Source organism: Kogia breviceps, chromosome 8, assembly GCF_026419965.1.
Source record: "Kogia breviceps isolate mKogBre1 chromosome 8, mKogBre1 haplotype 1, whole genome shotgun sequence".
Lineage (NCBI taxonomy): Eukaryota > Metazoa > Chordata > Mammalia > Artiodactyla > Physeteridae > Kogia > Kogia breviceps.
In genome coordinates this window covers 17181958-17208715 of record NC_081317.1, presented here as the reverse complement: position 1 = coordinate 17208715, position 26758 = coordinate 17181958, and the positions used below count along the sequence as shown (strand labels likewise).

The window sequence follows — 26758 nt, the reverse complement described above, 5'->3', positions numbered from 1 at the left end:
GTGGATTTTGCATTTTGAAGAAATGGCAGATGAGGACATGGTGGGAAATGAGATCCCAGAGGGCATGAAGGCCAGATTCTGAAGTGCTAGGAGGGAATGTGTACCAGGTGAAATGGTCTGGATTTTGATCCTGAGGCTATGCGGGGCAGGTGATGGGGGTCTGAATGGTTCTAGCAGAAGAGAGGCATGGCCCGGTCTGTGTAGGAGCTGGATCGGGCACGTGCATGGGGGTGTGGTGTAGAGAACGGAAAGCAGTGGGGACTCTTCAGGAGGGTCCAAGCCTGGGAGTGTCAGGGAAGATGGACGGGGGGGGGGGGCGGGACATACGAGGGATATTTTGAAGGTAAGATGGAAGGGCCTGGAGTTTCTGCTGGATCTCTTCCATTTGCTCCTCCTCCCTCCCCCCTCGGCTCATCTGTACCCTAGCTTTGTGCCTCAGGAGGCTGACTTTGATGGACCACCTCAGTGGGCTCTCTTGCCTGGCTTCCCTTGGGTCAGCCAGTGGGGGGCATCAGCAGAAGGTCTGGCAGGAGGTGGGTGAGTAAGGTTGGGGCATTTATTCCTCTGGCTTCTTTCCTGTCTCTGTCCCTTGACCAAACGTCACAGCTCCTGCAGGAGTCTCCATGGAATTCCCTCTCCATGTTCTGGTAACCTCACCCTCACCTGGACCCACTGACACCACCCACAGTGTACCGAATACCCCATTTCTAGGACTTCCCCCCAACTTTGTGCAGAGCCCCCTTTGAAACCTTTCCCACTTGAGCATACTGTCTGCTTCCTGTCGGGATGCTCTTGGATATTGGTTTCCTTAGCTGGTGAGAAGAAAAGGCATTAAGCCTAATATCCAGATCAATTCATGACTCACTGAAATATCCAATCATCTTTCTGACCAGACTGCATGGGCACGTGTGTGTGTGTGTGTGTGTGTGTGTGTGTGTGTGTGTGTGTGTGTGTGTGTGTGTGTTGGGTACAGAGGGGATTGGTATTTATCGGGCAGAGTAAGACACACTAAAGGAAACGGGTGGTCCTACCTACCCCAATGAGTGGTCTTAGAAGGGAAAATGATTGCTCAACTTAGCTTATCTTGATGATCAGTGCCCAGAGTTGCTGCTTGCAGAATCTAAAGCCTGGCCTGCTTAGGTGAGACCAGAGCAGGGATTTCTAAGGAAGCAATGTGACCATACACCCAGAGAATAGGATATACCTACAGGCAGAGGTGGACTGTAGCAGTTTAGAACCATCCGAGTGATGGCAGGGGGAAGGGAAAAAATGACTCCGAAGGTCACATCCAGTCTGTGAGTTTATAATTGTTTAAACCTGCCTTTGAAACTCTAAGATACAGTTCAAGGCCTCTATGTTATGAGTGGTTTGTTTACAGCTTAAATTACAGCGTTCTGTTTTTAATACATTACAAGTGACAGTGATAGTGCCAGACAGTATCTAGGAAGCACCTAGATGGAGGCCTCAACTCTGTCTCAAGCCAGAAATCTATTTCAGGAAACTAACTGGCAGCAAGATGAGATTATCCAAATATACCTCCTAACAGACAGATGGATAGAAACAGATAGATGGAGTAAGACAGCCCCATTTCTAATTCATCCTCAATATCTCCATCCACATGGCTGTGTTTCTCCTGCATCTCAGCAACCAGCAAATCTCTCCTCATTTTACAGAGGAACATGATCGTCAAGTCATCAGATGCGAAAACGGGAGGACCCCCAAATACCACCGAGTTCAGAGATGGCAAATCCCTGACCCATCTGTCACCACTCCCGTCCCATATTGAAGTCAGGCATCGTGAGTTGATCATAAAAATCTTCCCATCTGAGTCAGTCTGTAGCCTCAGAAATCCTCCCAACTTAACATCCTAGGCAGCCCCTGCCCATTTATCTGAGTTGGCACATGACACGTGTGCTATCTGCCATCTCTGATTTGGTCCAACCTCTCAGGCAGATGGATACACAGAAGCCCAGGGAGGATCTCGAAGACATGGGTCGGAGGAGATGTTCAGCTCATGGTCCCCCCACTTCCTTCAATGGCCGTGTCTCTACACTGAGATCCTGTCCCCTAATCACAGGTGACTAAGTGAGAGCTCAGCTCCTAACTCATGCCAGGCCAACAGACTCCTTCTCTAGGAGTCTTCAAACTGCCACTCAACGAAGAAAAGCATTCATCCTTTGGTGGTAGGAGTACGATAGTCTTGGAAACTCATGACTAACATAACCCCACTATGGGGGTGAGTGGGGAGGAATGAAGCCATCGTGGGAGGGTGCAGAGAGGAAAGTCAGAATCCTAATGTTGTACAATTCCCTCAACTCCCCTCATCTCTGTGGCTAAGCTGATCTTTCACCCTCCCGTGGCAGCCTTCCGGTACAGTTGCCATTAAGCTAATTTGAACTGGGTTTCTCTCTCCTGAAACGAAAAACATCCAGACTAATAGCGAGCAGAAAGGGTTTCCATGCAACAGTGGGAGGAAGGCATGGTGTCATGAGGATGGAGTAAAGGTCTTGAGATCAGGAGCCTTGTGTTCAAATTCCACTTCATCCTCTTATCAGCTGTGCTATTTAGGGGCTCAGAACATCAGCTTCTTCATCTGTGGAATTGGGGGGGGGGCGGGGATAAAAATAGCCTTGGCCTTGGAGGTTGACTGCAAGGATTACATATGAGATGCTATATAAAAGCCTCTGCCGAGTCAGGCAGGCCCAAAATGCTGCTTCTATTGCTGTCTTCAGTGTGCAGTCAGGACTGAAACTCAGACACCCCAACTCTCAGCCCAGTGTACTTGCCAAAAAAAACCATACTTTTATGTGTCTTTCTCCCTTCTCTCTCTCTCTTTTCACTGAAAGATCTGCAGTCCCATTTCAACATCAGAAGTCCCATTTGAAAAGTGTTTAACTTCTAATGCAGATATACCAAGTCGTTTCTCAGTTTCACTGTATCTGCAAAGCCTTCCATAATTCAACATCAAATATTTATTATTACATTTATTAAACTTTTAATAATTTAGCATCTCCTGCATGTAAGAGAGAAGCTTAGCTAACTGGTTCCCCTTTATCCAACTTGGGTCACTTCAATATTTATATTCCAAAGTCTCCATTTGAGTTTCATTTAGCAGAGGCTGTGCCGTGGGCCTCTGCTACAGTCAGTGCCTGCCGCAGCCTCCCCAGTGGCAAAGACTAACAGAAATCTGGTGCTGAACGGTGTTTGAAGAGATTTACTGAGCCTGGGCAGAAACTCATCCTAATAGACTTCACTTTTATTAAGATCACGAAACTAAAATGAGGGGAAATATGTATGTCGCTGGGCTCACTGGCTGAATGACAGGCAGCAAGCTTGCAAAGGGCTGTGAGTAGAGAGCAGATCCGTTTGGGGGGGGGGAGTGTGGAGGTCTTTCTATTAACGCTTCTCGGAGGGGCTTCATTCTCCTAAAATAAGGGAGGGGTGCAGCGGTGCAGGGAAAATTGCAATGCCCAAATCCCACGAGCCCAGCTGTGAGTGCCAGACGGATGCCCTATTGCCCCCAAAGTCTCCCCTGACCCCCATTTAATCTTCCACGAGCACGGAATGGACTTCCACACACACTCAGTGGACTAAATGGTGAACAAAGATGAAGCCAGAAAGCCCAATGCGCCTACCCCTTAATCTCACAGAGAGCCCCCTGCGTCAGCGGTAGCCAGCACTTACGGCAAATGATTTAAACTTCTTGTGCCTCAGTTTCCTCCTCTGTAAACACTAGTAACTCCATCGTTGAGTCATTGGGAGGAATCATAACTAATGTATGTAAAGCGCTTAGACAGGGCCTGATACAAAGTAAAGGGTCAGTACACGTGAGTCATGATTATATCTGACTATGGGGCTAAGAGTTTAAATGTATCATCTCATCAATTTGCAAAAACATCCAAAGATACAATAGCAATTATCATCTCCATTTACAGACAGGAGACTGAGGCTCAGAAAGTTTAAATACCTTGCCCAAGGTCAGCTAGTAAGGGGTGGAGATGGGATTTGAACTCAGGTAGTTTCACTCCGGAGCCTTCACTATTCTCTTTGCCCAAATCTCCCTTCTTCGGTGTTTCAGGCAGGTTAAGTGGGTTGCCTGTTGAAGTCCTCTTGCCCTTTGGGAAAAGAACGTCTGTGGGAGTAATTGGTGAAGCAGGGGAAAGTGCGGGAAGCTTCTTGGGGCTGAAACTGTCTAATAAGGGCTGCAGAAGCCCACCCGTGTCTCAGCATCTCCCTGGGAAGGCAAGTATGCTTCTGGGTTGCCTACCATGCAAACACACACACACACACACACACACACACACACACACACACACAGAGTCACTTATTTGCAAAAGCTGTCAAGGTTGTAGGGCAGGCAAAGGCAAGAAGTCTGAGTTTTACTCACCTCCAACAGGAGGGAGCATCTTGAGTATCAAATCACGCAAGGCCTCCTTCATGGGACTCCCCCCACCGGAGGCTCTGCTGCCCTGGGCCTTCCCATCCAGGTGCCCCGGGGTAACACATCACCTGCCTCGGCCGAGCCTCACCCCTGCCTACCCCTCACACACCCTGATGGCCCGCTGTTCTCACCCTCCCTTACTTCTGCTGTCGATGCCTAAGGAGATCAAGAGGAATGCAGGGGATCCCTTCTGTGTCCACTTCTGGGCCTTGAACTACAACTTTTATCACCTTAACCCAACTGCATCATACAGTTATTTCCTTATTTGTACTCAAATGCCGACTAAAACTTCGAAAACTTCCCACGATAGGGTGCCAGTTACGTGTAAGGTGCTGTACTAGTTGCTCTATCTACATCGCGCAATCCTAACAACCACCATCTGAAGGAAACACAACAACCTCTTCCAGGTTCAGAAATGGAGGTTGGAAGACGTAAACTGACTTGGCCCAAGGAGTTCAGGGAGCAATTGTGGCGCCAGGATTCATCTCCGTATCTGTAGGATTACAAGCCTATGCTCGCTTTCCTACACCCTCTTCCCTTTCTGGTCTTCACATTTCCAGAGCCTACACAGGGTCCATCACCCAGGGAAGTGCTTCTGTTGAGGGTTTCACCTCAAGACGGATGGCCCATGTTTCCAGAATACACTGTGACTGACTTGGGGTACTGCCGGGGCAAAAGCATCTGCACAGGACCATCTGCTGGGGGCCCTGGAGTGGTGAATACACTCTCCTCAAGTGCCCTCAGAGTCTTTGCTGTCTCTAGGCCAGGTGGCCCAGAACTGAGGAAAGAGGGGGAGAGGGAGAAAATAGCATGAGGTTCCGTCTCCTCTCCTCTGCTCACCGTATTCTCTGCCACGTGCCCCTTGGCACTACCCACAAGACACAGTGACCTGGACCCTGGAAGCTCCCGCATCAGGCATGCCACTTCAAGACCCCACGCCTCCTCCGTGCAGCGGACATCCGTGGGTTTTGCCTTCTTTTGTTGTTGTTGTTCAGCACCCGTTTGCTGCCTGTCCTGATTCCCCCCCCCTGCTTTCCCCCTATCCTACCTGCAATCTCAATCCACGTGGTAAAGATACCCCTGGCCTTGCTGGTTTGAGAGTGGGCCAGTGACCCAGGTCTGGCTAATTTCAGGCATTGATTTGGGATATTGGCAAATGTCCTCCAATAGGCCAGACAGAAGCATCATAGCTTAGAGATGAGGAGCGTGGAGTCAGGAGTCAGAGCCTCAGGATTCAAATCCTGGTTCTGTCACTTACTGGTTGTGTGACCACGGGCAAGTTATAAAACTCGCTGTGCCTCAGTCTCCTCATGCGTGTAATAAGGCTAATAACGGGTAAAGATTAAACGAGTTCATTTCAGCAAAGCACTTGGGACAGTGCAACATAAGCAGGCGCTCTCACAGCTGTCACTCAGTGCCAGGACTTTTGCTTCAAGCTTGGGGACACCCCTGTCTCTTTACTCTGGCAATGCCCCGCTGAGGCTGTACGCTTGGCGTTGTTGGTGAGAGTGTGCCCAAAGGGCATGCTAAGCCAGAGGAAGACAGAGATGAGGGATGAAGAGAGACAGAAATACTGAGTCCCAACAACACTGTGGAGCATCTAAGTCCTGCTGGACCCAAAGCTGTTGCCACCCTGGAGTCTGCAAGCCCTTCTTCCATCCTTTGTTTTCTGTGGCAGCCAGGTGAGCCTTTCTTTCTTTTGCTGCCTAGTGCTTTAGTAGGCATATGTTAGTGGGCATTAGAATAATCTGAGGATTTGTTAAACCAGATTACTGGTTAAACAGGATTACAGGGCCCGCCTCCAAAATATCTGATTCAGGTCTTGGGTGGATGTATGCGTTTCCTACAGCTGCTGGAATAAATCGCCACAAACTGGGATGGCTTAAAACCACCAGAAGTCCAAAATCAGTCTTGTGAGGCCAAACTCAAGGTGTTAGCAAGGCTGCACGCCCCCATGAGGTTCAAGAGGGAGAATCTGCTTTTTGCCTTTTCCAGGTTCTGGTGGCTGCTGGCATTCCTTGGCTGCGGTTGTGTCACTCCAATCTCTAGTTCCCTCTTCACGTTGCCGACTCCTCTGTGTGTGTTCAATTTCCCTCTGCTGCTCTCTTATAAGGGTACTTGTAATGGTATTTAGGGCCCATCCAGATAATCCAGGATAATCAACCTACTTTAAGATTCTTAATCCCATCTGCAAAGACCCTTTTTCCAAATAAGGTAACATTTACAGGTTCTAGGGACTGGAAACTGATACCCTTGGGGTCAGTGTCAGTCTACCAGAGATGGAGTCTGAGAATCTGCCTTTCTAACAAGTTTCCCGGTGATGATGAGGCTACTGGTCCAGGGACCACACTTTGAGAACCAGTGACCTAGTGACTTCCTGCTAATACCTTGCAATTTCGCTCAGAGGTCCTCTCCTCTGTGAGGCCTTTCCTTTACCTCCCAGGTGAGTTTAACCACCTCCTTCCTCCCTTGGGTCCCTTCTCTGCCTTGAACTGTTCCTCTAACCTTTGCAAAGGTCACAACGTGCACCACTGTTTTGTTTGCAGTTTTGTCTCAACGCCCCAACATCTTTGTCTGAACATTTCTCTGTCTCTGATACCTAGCCCGGCACATGGTAGGTGTTCAATAAATTCTTAGTGCTTGGAATCAAAAGGCCAAAAGAACAAGGAACTCTTCTTAATTCTATCCAGAACTAATTCAGTGTGAAAATTGTCACCAAGCGAGCGATGCTGGCTTGTATCCTGATGTCCCATTATTCTTTCAACATTGGGTAGGAATTAACAGTGTTTCACTATTTCATTTGCATTGATTTGAGATCACAGAAAAATCGCTCAGGGGCTCCAAAAGCTGGGCTTTGCAGATGATTATTATCCCAACCATAATAGCAATTCTTGCATCTCTCTTATAAGAAGAATCAGCTCTTGGTGAAATTGAGAAGAAGGCCCAGTGTGTAGCAGTAAGAGTTGTTTGCCATGTTCTCTCTCCATGAGTATCTTTTATTTCATCTCTCAAGTCAGTCCCTTGTTCCATGCTCCTTGCTACACCATGAGATCCCTGAAAGCCAAGGTGGGTCTTATTCATCACAGTATTCCTATGGTACCTGGCACAGTGCCTGGCACACAGGAGGGGCCCAGCTAAGGTTTTCAGAATTGAAAGGAATCCGCACGCAATTTAACTAGAGTTCGCTCCTCCACCTTTGTAGCTGACATCATTAGTGTCTCGAATGCTAAAAATTTCATTTCCAGCAGCTTCCCGCTGGAACAGGCCGAAGAACGGGAGCTGTCCAGGGGAGAGTTCTTTTCCTTGGCCCTTCAACCCTTCATACTTGAAAGCCTTCTCTCCCACCTTAAATTCCACACAGAGAAATCCTATGCACAATTCAAGGTTAATTGCCAATGTTCTCTCTCCTGCAAATACTTTTCTAATTCCTTTGGTCAGGAATTCGTTCTTCCTTTGCCATCCCCAAGGAACTCTATGTGTACCGCACATGTGCCTCTTCACTCATTCTGCAAATATTGCCACATGCATAAAGCCGCTAGAACTGACACACCATACTAGACGTTATATATTCACTTAAGTCTTCCTCAAACCTCATGACAAAGGGATTAATGAGAACTCTCAATACTAAGACCCTATCGATTTTAAGGTATGTCATAGATTGGATGTGTCCCTTCAGCAAAAGAAAGAGAGAAAAATAACAACAGACATAATAACGGATGCTTCTAGAGAGTTCACCATGTGCCAAACTCAGTACTTTACAGGTATTATATCTTTCAATTCTCAGCACTCCACTATAGGGCATAGATGGTCTTTTTTCCACGTTATCCACAAGGGCCAACAGAGCTTCAAGAAAGCTCGTGCAGTAAGCAAGTGGTGAAGTTGGGATTTGAATTGACGCGGTTCAGTTGGGCTCTATAGCCTACGATTTTTTTTAAAAAAATGAACACCCTTACCTAATAAACTTTTTATGTTTAATCAACATATGGCATGCATAGAGAAAAGTGTGCAAATCATATCTGTACAGCTTGATGAACTTTTTACAGAATGAACACACCCATATAACCACCAGCCAGATCAAGAAATCAAATATTACCAGCGTGCTGGCATGTTTCCCTTGAATCACTGTCCCCTCCATCACCTAAAGGTAATCCCACTTCTTTTTTCTAACATCCCAGATTAGTTTTTACTGTTTTTGATCTTTATTTCAACATACATATTCATTTGTGTCTGGTTTCAATGATTCAATCTTATATTTGTGAAATTCATCATTGGTGACGTGTCTGGTGGTTGTGTTCATTAATACTGAGCATTAATAACATTGCGCTGTTTTGTTTTATTTATCTACTTATTTATATCTACTATCTTGTTATTGATGGGCATCTGTGTTTTTTTCCCCCAGCTTTTTGGCAGTACAAATGAATACCACCATTAGTATTCTTGAACATATTATTTTTGGTATCCTATTTGTAGGATATGTAGATGTTCAGCTTTAGTAGATACTGCCCAATAGATTTACACAGTGGTCACACTAACTTACGTCCCTGCTATAAAGGTATGGTAGTTCAGTTGTTCCAGATTCTCACCAACATTTATTATCATCAATTGTTTCGGATTTAGACACCCAGGTGGGTTGAGCCTTTACTTTGGACTCTAACTTGCTCTGCCTCCCCTAGTTTGAGATTCCATACTTTCATAGTAATCTGTCACAGACTTAAAAACAAAACCAAAAAAAAACAACAACCGGGAAAGCACCTTTTCATTTTCCTTCCCAATCCTACTGGAATGCTTATCTCTTCCTTCCTGACGTTGCTTTTTCCTTTAATCTCTCAGTTGTGATTCTGTGGCATATTATTGGTTATCTATAATTATGATCTATTATTTATTAATTTCTAACATAGCGTCTGACTGAAACTGATTAATTCTTTGAATGCCCAGGATATGCTTGCCTGAGCGGTGTCATGTCAAACAAGGTTTATTAGCGCAGCTTGGAAAACTCAACCTACATAGCACAGATTCTTTTGCATGGCAATGATTGCAATCTTTTATCTACCCTTACAGGGAGACCAATGGGTATGTGAGAGGTAAGATGAAGGTAAGACTTAAAAGGCTGTCTGCAACTGCTCCAAGCAAGCACAGACAAAGATGTGTGGGCACCCCAAGCAGGATAGTAATTTAGTGACCTAATCAAACCAACATTCTTCAAATATTTGAAATACATTTCAAATATTCTTCAAAGGGTTGAGCAGGAAGACCCATAATTGCAGAATATCACCCCCTCTCCCATCCTGAGCAACTCTGCTCTGGTCCCGACTCGGTGAAGGCACACCCTCCATGTAACCAGGCACAGCATTTTTAGCAGTTTAGAGCATCTAGTTGTTACTGGATCATGCCCTTCAAAGGTCTCACCACTTTCAATTTGTTACAGTATTTCTTCCAACTACAAACAATATTGTCACTGAAATAAATTCTAGTACTATACTTTTCTCAATTTTGTTTTAATATTTCCATAGATGTTTTAGAGTCCCTGTAGGTTGATATTCTGTTCTTTTCCGTGTCTGGTTTGCTGTTTAATGTAATAATCCACATTGGAGCAGAAAAGGCAACTGGATTATCCCACAGACCACGGTCATTCTCAGCAGTATGACATAGTACTCAAACTTCCTGACTCTGCCTTCCCCACCATCACCAGTTTCTACTTGAACGCTATTGTAGTGGGAATTGAATTTATCTAAAATTGGTAATCTTGTACCTTTGGGAGTATATTATGTACCAGCATTTACACATTTAATTATTACAACAGTTCTTGGGAGGTGTTTCGATGAAATAGTTAAGAACATGGGTTCAGGAGGTGGAGAGATCATGGGGTGGATCTTGGCTTCACTACTTACTAGTGAAGGTATCACCTTTCTGCCTCAGAGTTTTTTTTTTTTTTTTTTGTAAAATAAAAATAATATTAGCATCACATTTGGGGTTGATATAAGAATGTAATGAGATAATGTTAGTAAAGGGTTTGGGAATGATCAATGGAGATGAGTTATTATTAGTAGTAGTATTAGTAGTAGTAGTAGTATCATCAGATTCTGTGAGATAGGCACTGTTATTATCCTCATTTTGCAAAGAAATGGAAAGTTAGTAAGTTGCATTTGGCCAGAATCATATAGTTCATCCATGGTAGAGATGGGACTGTAAGTAACACAGACCTATTTGACTCCAGAGGGAGTGTTACTATCAGCCAGTCTGACATTTATAGCTTCACTGAAATCACACATTCAATGTCAACAGTACAGAACTCTGAGGAAAGCTAGTAGAGACCTTTCTTCAGCCGATTTGAGACACGGTCGTAGGGTCTCTTTGAGAATAATCCTTCAACCAGATGGTCTTTTCTCCATCTTTAAAATATGTAACGCAGAGAAACCTTAGCACATGCTTTACTAAAGTCTCACTGACCTCAATTCTATCAAAAATTGAAATAATGGTAATTTGCCATGAATCAATTTGTGTGTGCATGAAACCATCTTAGTTCTTAGTAATTACCACTTCATTTTCTAAGCGCTATCCCTTTAATTTTCTATCCTTTTAAAAATTACCTCTTTGGAGAAATACCAATAAAAAATCATGCCGTGTTCATCCCTCCATGAAATGTTGAGAAGGTGAGAATAAATAAATTGTAAAGCAAGAGACGTGGGTTCTAGGAGCTTCCTATCAAGCTGTCATGGATATATGATAGCATCTTAAATTCAGAATGACCCAAAGACAGCTAGACAGTAGAATAACAGTCACTGGAAGTATGGGGGCCATGTTTCCATGTTCTAGTTCAGGAGCTCATTAGCTGTGTACAAGCCAGTTCCAAAAGTAAAATCAGAGTCCATTTTATGTAACATTGAAATTCTAGAATTCTTCCCTTAATCAAATTGGGAGGGGGAAAAAAAAGAACCTCCATTAGAAAGCTGCAGAATAGTGCTAGGATCAGATCTAAGACCACTGGTATAATTAAATCAATAAACATTTAGCAGCTGTCCGGTATGTACTGGGAACCGGGGATTAAAAAGCTAAATAAGTTATTTTCTTTGACCTTGAGAGATTCGCCACATAATAGGACAGAATGATATGTAAGCAACTAATTAGAACACAGTAGAGTCAGTCTACAAGGAAGTTAACTACAAGGTGCAAAACGTGTAAGGAAAGATGTGATCTCCATCCTTTCATGAGTAAAAAACAAATTCATTTGACCTGGACATTTCAAACCTATGGATTAGCCCAAAATCTGTTCCCGGTATCTGAGTCACGAGAGAAAGCACCTCATTCTCCAATCTTTTACCTTCATGACTCTCCAATACACTATTAAGTAATCGTCTTTTATAAGAGAAGATCATTAAAGATCCCAGGATGAGCCAGAGACTGTGGTTGCCTCTCTCATGTTTTATATAAACCCCAAAGGAAAGTAATTATGTTGAAATATAAAGGCACTGAGGCCCACCATGGAAGTCACTTTCAGGAGTGTGGAGCATGGCATATTGGACAGTGTTTTATATCAACTAGGCAACTGCCTACTTCAACAACATGAAGAGTACTTTTCCACGGGAGTTCCTGAGATCCTGAAACAGAGGGGCTCCCAGGGCTCTAAGAAGCCCGTGGTACAGGTGCTGGAGATGACATCCCTACCTGACATCTGCAGGGTCTTCTGTGACGAGCACATCGGTCTTGCAGCTGGCCAGGGGGTTGATGGACAGCTCCACGGGGGGGACCACGAAGCTTTTGCTGACAGGAAGCCAGAGTCCTTGGCCCAAGCTGAAAGTAGACCTGCAATGTAAGAGTTTCCATTGGGGGACTCCCTGGGAAGCAGAGATAAAACAGAAAAAAGGGGCCCCTCCACCCTTCCCTTCTAGAACCTAATCTCTCTCCCCCACCCAACTGAGTCCCCTGCATCCTCCAAGGCATAACGTTGGCCAACTTTGCCCAGACTTGGATGGTCACTTCTTCACTCCGTTAATCATTTAGCCCATGCATTGTTCTATATTGCTAGTTTTATTTTCCTGAGTTTAAATCCTGATGCCCATTTACCAGCGGGCTTTGTGAGGACAGGAACTATTTCAGCTCTGCTTTCCCAAGCAGTCCTGATAGCCAGCAGGGGGACCACAAGTGACTGCTAAGTCAGCAGGGCATTCTGCACAAAGGTTAAGAGCACGGACCCTGAATCAATTTCAACCAAAATCTGATTCCCAGTTCTGTCATTTAATTTGTGGTTTGTCTTCACCAGTTTAGGTACTCAAGTTTCACACAAGATTTCATGGAGGCAGGAAGAGGTTCTATGGCTATAGAACATTTTTAAACCACTGGACTAGATAATCAGTAGTGTCTCCTCCAGTTCAAGTATCTCAATTTATGTCTATACCAGACAAATGGGAATTAGATTGCCATAGCAACCTGGGCCATTGCATCCCGGAAGTGCATAGGCTCGATAAACTAAGGAGATGCGTAACTACGCCTCCCATCAGACCCTTCTCCATACCCCAGCGTCATGCCCCAACAGACTGTCAACTCACCTGAGAATCTTTTCAGGGGCTTGCTCCCCTGTCACCAGATCGTAGCCCCTCTCGAGTGTCGTGTAAGGCCAGGGTCTGTGGGAAGAATTGAGACAGGGAAAGAAAAAGGGATAGAAGATGCTATTAGTCAGAAGCAGGCGGGATACGTATGTGGACAATGCTTGGAGTAGCTTTACAAACAATCAAATTTTGCAGAGGTAATTATTGGGTAAGACTATTTATATTATAAAAGGCTCCATTTCACCGAAGGACTCAGCACTTCAAAGTCCACTTTGTCCATTTTGTTTCCGTTTTTGTTTTGTTTTGTTTTTTGTGGTACACGGGCCTCTCATTGTTGTGGCCTCTCCCGTTGTGGAGCACAGGCTCTGGACGCGCAGGCTCAGCGGCCATGGCTCACGGGCCCAGCCGCTCCGCGGCATGTGGGATCTTCCCGGACCGGGGCACGAACCCGCGTCCCCTGCATCGGCAGGCGGACTCTCAACCACCGTGCCACCAGGGAAGCCCACACTTTGTCCATTTTGGAGATTATATATAAAAAAACCCAATTCTTCTTCATTAGTCCACTCAAGAGAGTGGTCTTTGATTACCTATGGTTTGGGAGGGTGAGCTAAACTTCAGCCTTTGTTCTCTAGAAGATTCATCACTCGTGTGTACCTGTAACACTAAAATGTGATTCAGTGGGAAATAGGATTCACTTTCCATCAGGCTTTGCAGGGACACAACTGTTGCAGAGGAAGAGTCCTCTTTGCGGAGCAGTTTGGGGCATCTGGTAATGCCACAGGGAAGGTGGGCCCTCCACTCTCTCTGCCCTGATGTCCTTGGCCACTCACCCTTCACTCTGTCCCCAGTCATTGCGCACACACAGGTGTCTGTGAACCGGGTCAGGGGTGTAGCCTTCATGACAGCTGCACTCTCCTGTAAAAGAGAAAAGGATCTTGTGAAATACTGTCTGCCCTTCTTTCTGGTTTCCTTGTTTTCTTAGAAAATAAAGCAAGGTGGCTAGTTGTAGAAAAGGTCACGGAAAGAGGGTGTTCTGGTCTACCTGCCGCTGTGGTTAATAAAGAGTTTATTCATTTGTTCATTCACTCACTTATTCACTCAGCAAGCCCTGACCACACTCCCTGCCAGGCTCTCTGCTCAGCCCTGGGGATGCAGAGGTCAAAAGGTACAACCCAGATGCTGAAGGAGCTCATGGCGTAACGAGGGAAACAGAAAGTGACCTGGTGGCTACACATGCAAGTCCTATTTTCAAATATTTAAATTATGATAAAGTACACTTGCAGGACAAGTGTAATCAGGAAATTGAATTCTCTCCACCTGAATGAACTATTCATGTTCATTTGTAAGCCCCCAAACAAATGCCACCTCCTCCAAGTACCTCTGATTTCCCCTTTTGGAAAAATTATTTTCATCTACCATCTCCAGATTTTATTTTGTTTTGTTGTTGTTTGTTTGTCTTAATGGTCTTACTCTCCTCCTCTCTCCTCCCCTCATTTCCCCTCTTGTCCCTTCCCTTCCACCTACCCATCCATCCATCCATGTATCCATGCGTCATTGTTTTCTGGCCATGCCTTATACTTGGTTGCACACATCCTCACTAGCATCCCACACTGCCTTAAATATATTTTCCCATTAGCCAAGCTCATTCTGGGGGCACATATCTTGTTTCCTGGTGTATCTTCAGTGTTCAAAATTCTGGAAGGGTCCTACCTCCTCCCTACTATTAGTCTTGCTTCACTGTGCACTCCTTCAGATTGGGGGATATTTTTTGATTCAATTAGTTGTTAGATTTGCCTAAGATGCATTTGTAGAATGTTCCCAGATGCTTTACCAAAAATAGATTCCATTAAAAAACCAAAAATAGATTCCATTAAAAAAAAAAAGCTTGTGAAATACCCTACCATTCCTTAGTGCCAGTAGAGTATGATTCTTCATAAGGGTGAAAATGTATAGTTTTCCCTAAACGTATTTCACCTTGGAAGGCTTGCTGGTGAAACAAATCATAGGATTAGTGTCCTGTGGAACATACTTTGGGAAACATCGGTAGGAAGTGCCCTGGCTGAACTCACTGCACAGAACAGTGTAGGGGCCCAACACTGTGAGTTGAATGAATAATTAACTATCTACGGCTTTGATCAATTTCCAGACTCTTGCTGTCACGTTGCCATCTTCCTCAACTTCTGGTAATCACTCTCATGCACATACCCACATGAACCTGCAATTCTTCAGCCCTACAGTGACTCTGGTTGGCTTGACCCAAGTGTTTTCAAATTACGTTTCATGGAAACGTCTGGCTCAATGGGGGAGATTTAGGGACTTTGCACCTTTTAGATTTTAATGTTCCTTAAAAAGTTTTATTTTAAAATCTCTTTAATAATAAAAAAATGACAGCTAAACACTCAGATATTACATGCTAGAACTGAGGACACTGAAGAGCACTGTCCCTTTAAGTCTGCTTGCCAGGTAAACAGATTTTACACAGACCTCATTTAAAAAAAAAAAAAAAAAAATTCTCCTGTCATCTTTGTTTCACTGAAGAGGACCCTGAGACTGTGAGTCTAGGTGCTAATAAGCTCATGCTTTTTACAACTTCAGGTCTTATGAATCAGGATTTTCTCAACCTCGTGCAACCCAAACAAAACATAGCGGTGAATAAGACGCTAGGGTAACACAGGTTCTACAACTATCGCCCACAACTCCTGATTTCTAAGTGTTTGTGTTTATGGAATAGCCTTATTGTTTTCACTGATTCACTATAAATGTTACACATTTGACCTTATACAAAGTATTCCGAGTGTCAACACTTTAATTTGTTTTATGCATTCCAACGCTGTTTAATCTTTGTATGTCCAGCATCAGCAAGTATCTGGCAAACAGCCTGGGCTTAATCAATGTTGGTTGAACTAAAAGAGTAGTAAGACAGAATATGGAGAAAAAAATGGGTCAGAGAGAATATTCACAATATTCAGATAAGACTGTTAAAAGGAGAAAGAGAAGAGAAAGAGAGAGATCTACCTTTCCCCCTCTCTGGATACCTGGTATAAAAGAGGGGGCTGCTTGCAGGCAGGGATGCTGTCTATAATTCCCCTCTCCAATAACATCCCAGGGCCTCCCACCGAACGCCTGGGCTGTAAGTATGTGCAACCTAACGGACTGATCGATTGTTGCCAGAGGTAAGGAAAATGGACGGAAAGAGCTGAGATCCTTGAGATTTGGATGAGAATAATCAACCACAGTGGGAGGGGTAGCAGTCACTAATGATGTGTTAAAATGCCGCAGTCCCTTCATGAAATATTCACCACTTTAAACACGTCTAATATTAAAGATTAAAAGTCCTGGGATTTGTCCTCGAGACTCCCAGGACTGATTTATGATCTGCCACAGGCCACAGCCTTCCTGATTCATAATGGGAGAGGTAAAGTGGTTACCTCTGGCAAAGGGATGGGAAGTCGGGCTGGGGTGAGCCAGGAGCATGGTGGGAAAGGAGGCTCTCTGTCCTCCATGGAAAGGGCTGAGCTTCCTGTCTCTCCTCTCAGTGACTCAGGACGGGGCACAGGCCATTTTTTCCCCTTTTCCCCCTTTTGGGAATATTAGTGAGAATGAGAAATCTACACAGAAAGAGGGCACTGCTGTTATTTTTCTCTTTTTGTGTGTGCTTACTAGGCAAGCTTCCCCAGCCTTGGAACGGATCATTAATTACTGCTGCTCACTGTACAACAAATATGTATTTTGCAAATGAGAAGCATCCACCCTGGAGGCTGTGTGGAGAACAGGAAGTGAGGCAGAGGGTAAAGCACATGAGTGCTGGAGGCACACAGAACTGGGTTCCAATCCTTACTTTCTCTCTCCCTAAGATGTGTGGTCTTGGGGAGGAGGTTACTTCATTTTTTGGACTCAGTTGTCTCATCTATAGAATGAGAATGACAGTTCTGCCAACCTCTCAGAGCTGATATAAGAATAAATTGAAGTACTGAAGGGTAAAGCTCATGGCTCATGTGGAAAGTGAGTAGATGCTCAACAAAGTCATTCCCTCCTCTTTCCCTTTCATTCCAAGATGGCAGCTGGGTTCTGACATATGCTGACATATTAACTCTACGGACACTACTGGATAGGTAACTCCTCCTTGCTGGGACTTAAGTTTCCCCGTCTACAAAATGGAAGCCTGGAATACATGTTCATCAGTTCTGGGCCCCAGTGAGAGCCAGTCATTTCCATTGCCTTTCTGAATCGCTCACATCTAGTTTTCTGAATGCCCTTTGTTTTAACCTTAACTCTGATCACTCTTAGCAGTTGGGTTGGGTGCCTCCTGCAGGATTTTCCTTCCGTGCCATGACTGTTGGCTCTATTGGCCCCCATTTTCCATTTTGCTGGCTCAGCGACCTCTCTACTATTCACAACCAAGCATTTACTTCTTGCAAGATGCAAGCCTCTGACAGCGGGAGCTGAGGATTAACCCCTTCCCTGGGGGAGTCCCATCCTCAATCCTGCCTCGGTATACCCAGCGCAGCCAGCCTGCTGAAGATCAGCTCTCCAGGGACATACGTTTACACGCTTTCCCTGTGCTGACTGTGAATGCCTGCGCTCCCTGGCTCTCTCACCACAGCAGATGCTCCCTGGAAAAACGGATGGGCCCCATCTTGCTCACCACTGCATCCAGCACCTGCTGCCCTACCCGGTACATAAATAAATGAGGGAGTATCCTTCACAATAGTAATGCCTATGCCGATAGGATAGGGACTCTTTGCCTATTTTCCCCATTAAACTGGGAGTCTCTTGATTGCAGAAACCTTTTCTTAATCATCTCCATATCCTAGTAGTTAGTATCACGCCTGATGAAGGGTAGGTGACTCATTTGTTGAATGAATGAATGAATGAATGAATGGGTGAGTGAATACATGAATTAGTGAATACATAAATATACGGTAATCACCATGAATTCAGGCTGAGTTCCTTGAGGATAATGACGATTCTGCTGAAGGCTGGAAGAAATTTTCTTACATCCATGACAGGTATTTGCCAAGGAAATGGAAAGTGTAAACATGAATGCTGATGAAATGGCTAAAACAGAATTTCTATTTCACATCAGAGTAGAAAAGGCTCATAAAGATCATCTAGTTCAAATCTTCCCAGCTTCATTTTTCAGATGGGGAAACTCTGGCTCAGAAAGTGAAGACATTTAGCCAAATAACTGTAGTAGCCTCTTGGCCAGTCCGGATCAGCACCCACGATTATTGGTCATTACTTCAGCGTCCTTTCCTCTACACTAGTGGTCTCAGTACTTTAATACACCCAGCAACATTTTCTTGCATTTTTTTTTCTTTGTATGCCTCTGACATTTCTGAGTTTCCTATAATGTATTACATTTAAAACCAGAAATTATTTTTTAAATATAATGATTTTTAAATACTCTTAACACCTTAAAATATACATTTATAAGTGATTGATAATGTAGACCTTAACAAAGAGTTTAATCTCTTCGTTAAAGTGGCTCCCATAAGGGAATTCAACTAAGTGGATTTTCATTGTGCTAGTTACTACTAGAACTCTATATTATCAGCTACGGATGAGTTGTATTGGTTTTAAAATAGTCACTCTTTACCTCTCTCAAGCCCCATTTATCGAGTTCTCATTTTATGTTACATGTGTGTTCTCACTCCATAAACTCTTGGGTGAGAACAACGGAATCCCTCAATTAGGAACAATCTGAGTTTCTCTTGTGTGGGGCTCCCCTAAACCACTTCAAAGCAGATGGTGCCTTCGTGTCAATCATATGAAGCCAGTGGACTGGTGAAATAGTTTAGAGTGTGCGCCCTAGAATCCTCTTGTTTTGTCCTGGATCTGCCACTTCGAACTTGCATGAACTTCATCAAGTTGCTTCACCTCTCCGAGTTTGTTTCTTAATCAGTAATGAGGCTGATATCACCTATTTGCTGAAAGATCAGTGATGCATTTGAAAAGTCCTCAGCACAGTCTATGGCATATTTCTCCTTGTTGAAAACGTCATTAGCTGTGTCAGTTTTGGTTATTTTTTCTTCCTGGACAGGAGAGGCCACTTTAGCTTCTTGTTTTACTGGAAAGAAAAGGTGCTTTCTAGATGAACGATCGTCTCAATTTCAAGGTTTGCCCTGCGCAAAGCAAAGCGAAAGGAACCTCGGTTTCTTTATCTGTTCATTTGGGGCAGTTTGAATGAAATAATCTCCCAGGCTGGTCCCCTGTTCTCAGAAACACCTGTTGTCTTGGTCTATGGCCACTTCTAGCGAAGGACACACGAAGTACAAAAAAGGGCATCGGCCTGAGGGTCTTGCCTCCTCTGTCTTCCACAGCTCAGAAGAGCTCGTCGCCTGCCTGTGAGAGTACGAGATAAGTGCAAAGACTTCTTCCCAATCCTACCCGGCTGTCTGACTCCCCTCCTCCCACCCTGTTATCCCCTTACGATTCCATTTTCACTTGCTTCTGACTCAGTCGTCACTTATTATCACAGACCAGGGACACTGGCTGCTGTTCACTTTCCTATTCACTCTTCTTGTCGCTGCAGCTTGAAAAGGCATCACCCAGGGCCTCAGAATGCATGGCACCCTTTCCTGTTCTGACTCCGACCCTCTTGCACCTCTGCACTTCTGTCTTGCTGGAGCCCAGCTCAGGGCCAGGCATGCAGCGGGGGAGGCATGGGTTGGGCATAACATGACGGAGGGGGGGGTGTGTGCCTTGTGCTAGGAGTGGTGGAAGACACTTAACATATGTATGTTATTGCATCTCATCTCTCAGGCCATACCCATGACTAGTACCAGAAGGAAGGCACTCTGTCCTCACTGTAAAATGAGGAAACTGAAGCTCAGACTCAACTAGTCACTTGCCCAAGGCTGTAGAGTCAGGTCTTCAAAGCTCCTGCTTTCATACACTCACAAACATCACAGGCATAAACATAACCACAAGGGCAAGAGCAAGGGCAGTTGACTTGGACAATTCTCATGAGCGAGACACAGGGGTCAGGGAAGAAGAGGCAGCTCCAACCCACCCACATTGAAATTGGCATCCTGCTGATTTCTACAATTCCACTATAACTAAAGGTTAAGAAGTGCTCTTGCAAATAAGCCCTGTCCAAGAGTAAATACTTTATATATGGATTGCATTGAATTAATAGTACCCACATAATGAAGTGTTGTTGGGCTGATTTCTAGCTAGCAGGGGTAAGCCTCAAGGGAAGCATCATACCTTCTGTGAATTGGGCATCTCCTATGTACCAACCTTACCCAAGTGATTTTTTTTTTTTTTTTTTTTGGCGGCACACGGGCCTCTCACTGTTGTGGCCTCTCCCGCTGCGGAGCACAGGCTCTGGACGCGCAGGCTCAGCGGCCATGGCTCACGGGCCCAACCACTCCGCGGCATGTGGGATCTTCCCGGACCGGGGCACGAACCCGTGTCCCCTGCATCGGCAGGCGGATTCTCAACCACTGCGCCACCAGGGAAGCCCCCCAAGTGATTTTTGACATCCATGACAACACTGGGAGGAAGAGGTCACTGGCTCCTTTAAATGATATGAAACTGAGGCTTGGAGAGAGTGAGTATGCTGTTGAGAATTGTGAACAGAGGAGCAAACATCCAAGTCCAGGACCTTTCTGACTCCTTCCCAAGCCATGTGATGGCTCTCTAAGAGGACATGCTTTCAGAGAGTGTGGACAGGCATAGGAGGTCAGCGGGTGCTGAAGGAAAATTTGTCCCATGGTAGACTGAACTATTGGTGTCAAGTCCTCATTTCTCTGGAGTAGTAATATGCATTCACATCCTTGCCATGCCTGATTGTGAGAAGTGTGAGATTTCTTCCCTACCCTGTCTTCAGGCTTGGCTTAGGACTTGCTTTGGCCAGTGGGTTGGTAGCAGACATGATGCGAACTAAAGTCTGAACTGTGCTGTGGCTGGGCTTGCTCTCTTGCATTCCTTCCTCTTGCCATGAGAAAACCACATTCCAAGCAGTGGCTGGTCCAAGGAGGATGAGGGTTACATAGAACAGAGTGGACACAACCTGAACTTGGATCCAAGTGCAGCTGAGTCCCAGGTGGATCAGTCCACGTGGATGTGGAACAAAGGGGAAAACTGCTTAGATTGGTGGACAGTAAACACCGTGGTTCTCGTTACGCAGCATCAGTGTAACGAAAGCTGCCCAATGCACCTTAAACCTGTTATTTCCTTCTTCCCAAACTGGAAAAATCTCTGACTGGACTCTATTTTTTTTAAACCCTTAGTATCCAAATGGCACCTGAATCCCACTAATTCTACTCTTTTTTGTCATTTGGATCCATTCCTTCCCATCTCTCCTTGGTGCAGGCCCTGAACATTGTCCATGTGCACTACTGAAAAAATCTTATCACTGGAAACCTGTTTTCAGCGTCTGCCCATCAATCTCAGTGGTGGCCAGTTACCTTTTCAAAGAACAGTTGCACCCATGGCTCATTCTAAAAACTCTCCAGGGACTTTCAGTTGCTTTCACAATACACTTCATATGCCCTAGTCTAACCTTCAAAGTCCTTCATGACTGGCCCAGGCAATCTTCCCCCTTATCAATTACTCTCCCTCCCTGTACCTTTCCTGCTCTAACTTCCCTTGAGTTTCCTGATAAGAACAGGGCTCTGTGAGACTCAGTTGCAGACCAGCACCTGCTTCTTGCAGCAGGTCTGCCCTGATCCTAATTCTTGAGAAAAGCAGAGCCTGAGAATTGGAGAGGGATATATTCAACAGAAGAGAGACCAGGGGTTGAGAGGGAATATGAAATGAAGGGAAAGTTAAGTGGTAAAATAATTATTTAGAGGAGGAATGAGATCATTTGGGCAGTTTTGAATGTAAGCAGAGTGTCATCAGGGAATACATTGTACAGTGCTGACCCGTCTGCAAACTCGGGCAAATCACTCTACTTTTCTAGGCTTCAGTCTTCCCACCTGTAAAATGAGTAGCTAGTACTCAGAGATCCCCAAACAGCCTTCCAAACCTTGTTCAGATTCCTTGATTCTACCTCTAACATGCTCTGGTCTTGTGTCTTGAAGTCAGCATTTCCCTAAGGATTGGAGGGGGAGGCAGGGTAGGTATGGAAGGGTTGGGGGTTTTGAAAATAGAGGCTTGGGAGGCAGAGAAACGTGACTGGAGTGAAATAACAAGAGGATATCATTCAGACCTTTATGAAGTGAAGAGGACTTCTTTAGAAGTCAACTCAGCCAAACGTGCTGTGTGACCTGGGCAGGTCCCCTCCCTCCCTGAGACTTGGTTTCTCTACCTGTACAGTGAGGAGATGGGTCTTGATGACATCTTTAGGAACCTTGTGTGTGTGTCTCTGATGTCCCCTTTTTCCTTACACTGCTGGAGTGAGATGTTTTGGCCTTGTTCTTCCCAAAGCATTTGAGACAAACTTGGATGCCTGCATTTCCGTTGCCAGGCCCTCATTGCCTTTCATAATTAGGCCTTTGAGAGCAAGAAGAAAAAAAAAAAAAGAGGTCAAAAGGTTGTGGCGGCACAGGCTGGTGACCGGGTCTGATGGAGATCACAGTCCTTAATCAGGGACACATGGGGACTAATTGGCTATTGACTTAGCTCATGTGGGCAGCCCACATGGGATGGCCTGGGCTCTCAAAAGCCACCGGCCAGGCCACACCAGACCCCGACTTCAAGGTCTCAGCCATGGTGACCCCTCTCAGCCAGCTCCATTCCCTCTCTTCCCAGTCTCCTCCATTCCTGAGTGCAACCCCCCACACAATTATCTACAGATGAGTGTCCGGGGGGAACGCATGGGGGTAAGAGACTCCCTTAAAATTATGGCTGATTGAAGATGGAGAGGGGTGAAGAAATCTCACTAGCAGCCTGAACAGATACAGACGCAGACATCTCCAATAACCAGGAAGGATCGGGTTCCAGTTAAGCAACGTGGGATTCCTAACAGGGTTGCACAGAGCTGTGTCTGCTGGGCAAGGGGCTGCCATCTCCAACCACCGCTCCCCTACCTCCACCCCAGGGCCTGCCTCATCCAAGCTTCTCAGATCAGCCTGGAATGGGTTGAGAGGGGAATCAAGGCTCATAGACCTATGAAGGTGAATGGTATCAACCCAGAATCAAAGCAATCTGAGGCTGAATCCTCAGTCTACTACTTATGGACTGAGTGGCCTTCATACCAGTGAAGATGGAGGGTAATAATCAGAGGGAACTCTGAGATCCCTAACTGCCAGGCAGGGTTGGAATTTCTCTATTTATATTAATTCATGTGACCCTACAAGCCTAGGAGGCAGGTGTTATTTTCGACTCCATCTTACACATGAGGAGACTGAGGCCCAGAGGGGTTAAGTAACTCGCTTACCTAGAGCCACAAAGCTAAGAGGATGGGAATCCAGTGGGCCTGGTTCCAGAGACAGTGCTCTGTACCCAGGCTGCAATACCTCTCTCTCAAGGGGAAGGAGGAGTTTTCCAGACAGAGGAAATGATGGGTGCAAAGGTAGGTCAGGGCACAAATGGGAAATCACAGACCCTTTTGTTTCTCTGGATCAGCAGGGCATACAGGATCGGCTGGATCAGGCACTGAGAAATTCCACCCGAATTCCACAGGTGTGGGGAGACAACCCCTGGAAACCCCCATCTCCCCTCTCAAAAACAGTCGCTTCCAAATGCTGAATCCAAGCATTCTGCACGGAGAGAGTCAGTTTACAGCAGAGAAGACAAGAACTGGGCTTAGAACAGGCTTCAAACTGCATTTGTCACCCAGTGGCTCTGTGACTTTGTATTGAATATAATTTCCTGTCTCTGGCCAAGACTCAGTTTCCTCAATTCTACACTGAGGTTAATCAGGCCTGCGCTTTGCACTGAATAACACCAAGAATGCTCTGTTCCCAGTATGGGCTCCAGAAGCATAACATTGCTATCGCCATGATTATTATTAGGGAGTTGGTTGTCTTAACGTCCTTTCCTGACGATAGCTTTTATCTTGTACCACTTGGTTATAATTTGGGGAAAGGACAGTTTAAAAGATGTGTAGGGATCTCATTAAGCATGTGTTAAGCCACCCAACCACTCTGTGAATCAGGTGTTAACGTCCTAATTTTACAGATGGGGAAACTGAAGCTCCCGGGGTTAAGTGATTGGCCTCCAGATGATACAGTGGGAAAGCAACAGGGTCAGGATTCAAACCCAGTCCTGCGTGACTCTGGAGTCAGAGCTCCCCGACAGGATGCCAGGTAAGATGGAGGAGTTCAACGTGACCCTGTGTCTCACTCAAAATGACCCCCCTTGGCGGCTCTCCCTGGCCGCCTATCACACCTGTGCTGGGGGTAGTTATGCCATGGGACCCTGTGGCTCTGTTTCCGTTTAACGGGTGGCGTTGCTCAAGCCCCTTCACCTCTCTGAGCCTCATCCTTCTCTTCTAGAAGACGGGGAACAGACGCCTGTCCTCTCCCATTCACAAGGATGCTGTGAGGATAAAATATAGACTCAGACGCATCCTATTCAGAACACATGATGATTAATAACACTGTCGTCCCCGCCGCCTGCACAAAACCTGAAACAGCAAAGTGAAATATACAAAATAAATTAGGCAGACGGTAATTATTCATTTTGCAAAAGAGTTCTTCACTCCACAAAAAAAGAGGCACTGATCTTTTTTTTCCCAAGCATCAGCTATCTTTGTGAGTTTAAAGTCAAATTTCATTTACAGAATTAAAGCAGAGTCATGATTTTCCAGATGTGCACAGAGTACAGCGGGCCGCACGCATGTGCCCTGCCCATTTTGCCCATGCCATCCAGGCCAGAAAGCAAGGGGGTCCAGACACCCACCAGCATGGACCTTGGCCTTCCTCTAGTCGGGAACTGGGGGAAATGGAGAGAACCAGGGGAGGGCATGTGACATCTGCACTCTGCTTCTGAGGGGGTCCCTTCCTCAGAGTGACCCCAGCCTCAGCTATAGGCAGGTGATCAGGGTCAGGCCAGCTTCCCGGGAACTGGGAGGATTGTCATTTCCAGTTCCTTCCATCTGCAATAGTGTACCATTTTACATCACGTGTACGTTCAGCTGAATCCAGCTCACTTTCACTCCGCTACCCTCATTCCTGATTAAATTCACATGTACGTTCTTACTCTCACTTCTCCTCCCTGTCTCTCTTCTGTTTTATGGTTCACTCTTTTCCCCCATCTTTGTCTCTCTTTATTTCCCAATCTTTGTGTCTTTTTCGCTGCTTCTGTGTCTCTCTTCAGTCTCTGCTTCTCTGTCCTGGCCTTTGCCTCTGTATGCGTCTTCCTATTCCCCACTGTCTGTCCGTCTGTCCCATTTCCTTTGTATCACTCTGCAGTGAAAATAACTGAGCTTGAGTCAGAGGCCCAAGTTAAACCCCCAGACCCACCTTCATTTCCTCTTCCTCAAATAAGAGGTAAATAAAGGACAGTCGGTCTGCTTCAAGGGTTAATGCAAAGATAAAGGTTATGTAAGATACGGTGTGTAAAGGTGCCTAGAACAAAACTACAGTCACATCCTGCTTATTCCAGGTCCCCTCCTTTGCTGCCTCTTTCTCTTGATTTCTCTCATTCTCTTCATTCCCTTCCTTCCCTCTTCTCTCTTCCCTTCCCATCCATCCTGCTCTCCTTGCCCACCTCTCACACAAGCCCACACACTGTTGCCTCTGGTCCCCTCACCCCTGGCCCAGGCAGCCCCCACTTTCTGGCAACAACTTAGCTGCAGGACAGCACGGTTCCCACTCCTAAGACGCACATCCTTCTACAAAACATTTTTATGCCACCTTTACTGGTATAGGATGGAGACTCATCATGAATCATTAAATTTAAGCAACGTGAGTCCAGGCGGCCTGCCCGAGGCTTCACTAGGAGGTCAGGCTTCACTGTCACGTCCATTTGTGGCCATTTGAGAAATTGCAGCAGTCCGTTCACGGTGCACAGGGCGAGGCATCTGACCTTGCTTGGCTTGAGAGGAGCAGCTCGAATTCCTGGATGTTCAGTCCTGATGGACAGTCTTGGTGTGCTCAGCATAAAATCCACACGCCTCCCTCACTCCCTGTGGTCCGGTAGACACTCATCTAGTGAAGTTTTTTATACCTTTAAAAAAATTAATTTATTTATTTTTGGCTGTGTTGGGTGTTCGTTGCTGCACGCGGGCTTTCTCTAGTTGTGTCAAGCGAGGGCTTCTCTTCGTTGCAGTGTGTGGGCTTCTCATTGCGGTGGCTTCTCTTGTTGCAGAGCACGGGCTCCAGGCACGCGGGATTCAGTAGTTGCAGCGCATGGGCTCAGTAGTTGTGCCTTGCAGGCTCTAGAGCGCAGGCTCAGTAGTTGTGGCGCACAGGATTAGTTGCTCCGCAGCATGTGGGATCTTCCCAGACCAGGGATGGAACCTGTGTCCCCTGCATTGGCAGGCGGATTCTTAACCACTGCGCCACCAGGGAAGTCCCGTGAAGAAGTTTTAATGAAAAGACCACTTAACACTGTAGCCAAAAGGCTGGGGCAGGAACACACACACACACACACACACACACACACACACACACACACACACACACACACACCCCTCCTATTCAGAGATCTTTAATCATCTACTTTGAAATGAAAGTTGCCTTCAGTCAAGAAAGAGAAGAAAGGTAGTGTGATGCTGTGGGCTAGCTCCCTAAAGATGGCGCCGAATAACCAGAAAAGGCCAGTACTATTGCTAAGCGCAGCGTTTTAAATGGTTTCATGGAGACCACTTCTGCCCCAAAATCTGTCATCACGCCTTCCATTCCATCACGATTAACTCTTTTGTGGGTGAAGC

At 45.7% G+C, this 26758-nt stretch overlaps 1 protein-coding gene across 5 annotated transcripts in view; it reads right to left on the bottom strand.

Annotated features, from left to right (window-relative positions):
• ASTN2 (astrotactin 2) overlaps positions 1 to 26758 on the bottom strand; it is a 911658-nt gene that overhangs the window by 455561 nt on the left and 429339 nt on the right. For 4 of the 5 annotated variants that reach the window (XM_059071227.2, XM_067040875.1, XM_067040874.1 and 1 more), the window contains 3 exons: positions 13815 to 13899; positions 12985 to 13059; positions 12104 to 12241 (listed from right to left, as the gene is read on the bottom strand). In XM_059071227.2, coding sequence (XP_058927210.1) covers positions 12104 to 12241; positions 12985 to 13059; positions 13815 to 13899 — 298 coding nt within the window. The remainder of the gene's footprint in view (positions 1 to 12103; positions 12242 to 12984; positions 13060 to 13814; positions 13900 to 26758) is intronic. The other variant, XM_059071228.2, reaches the window with a different exon arrangement.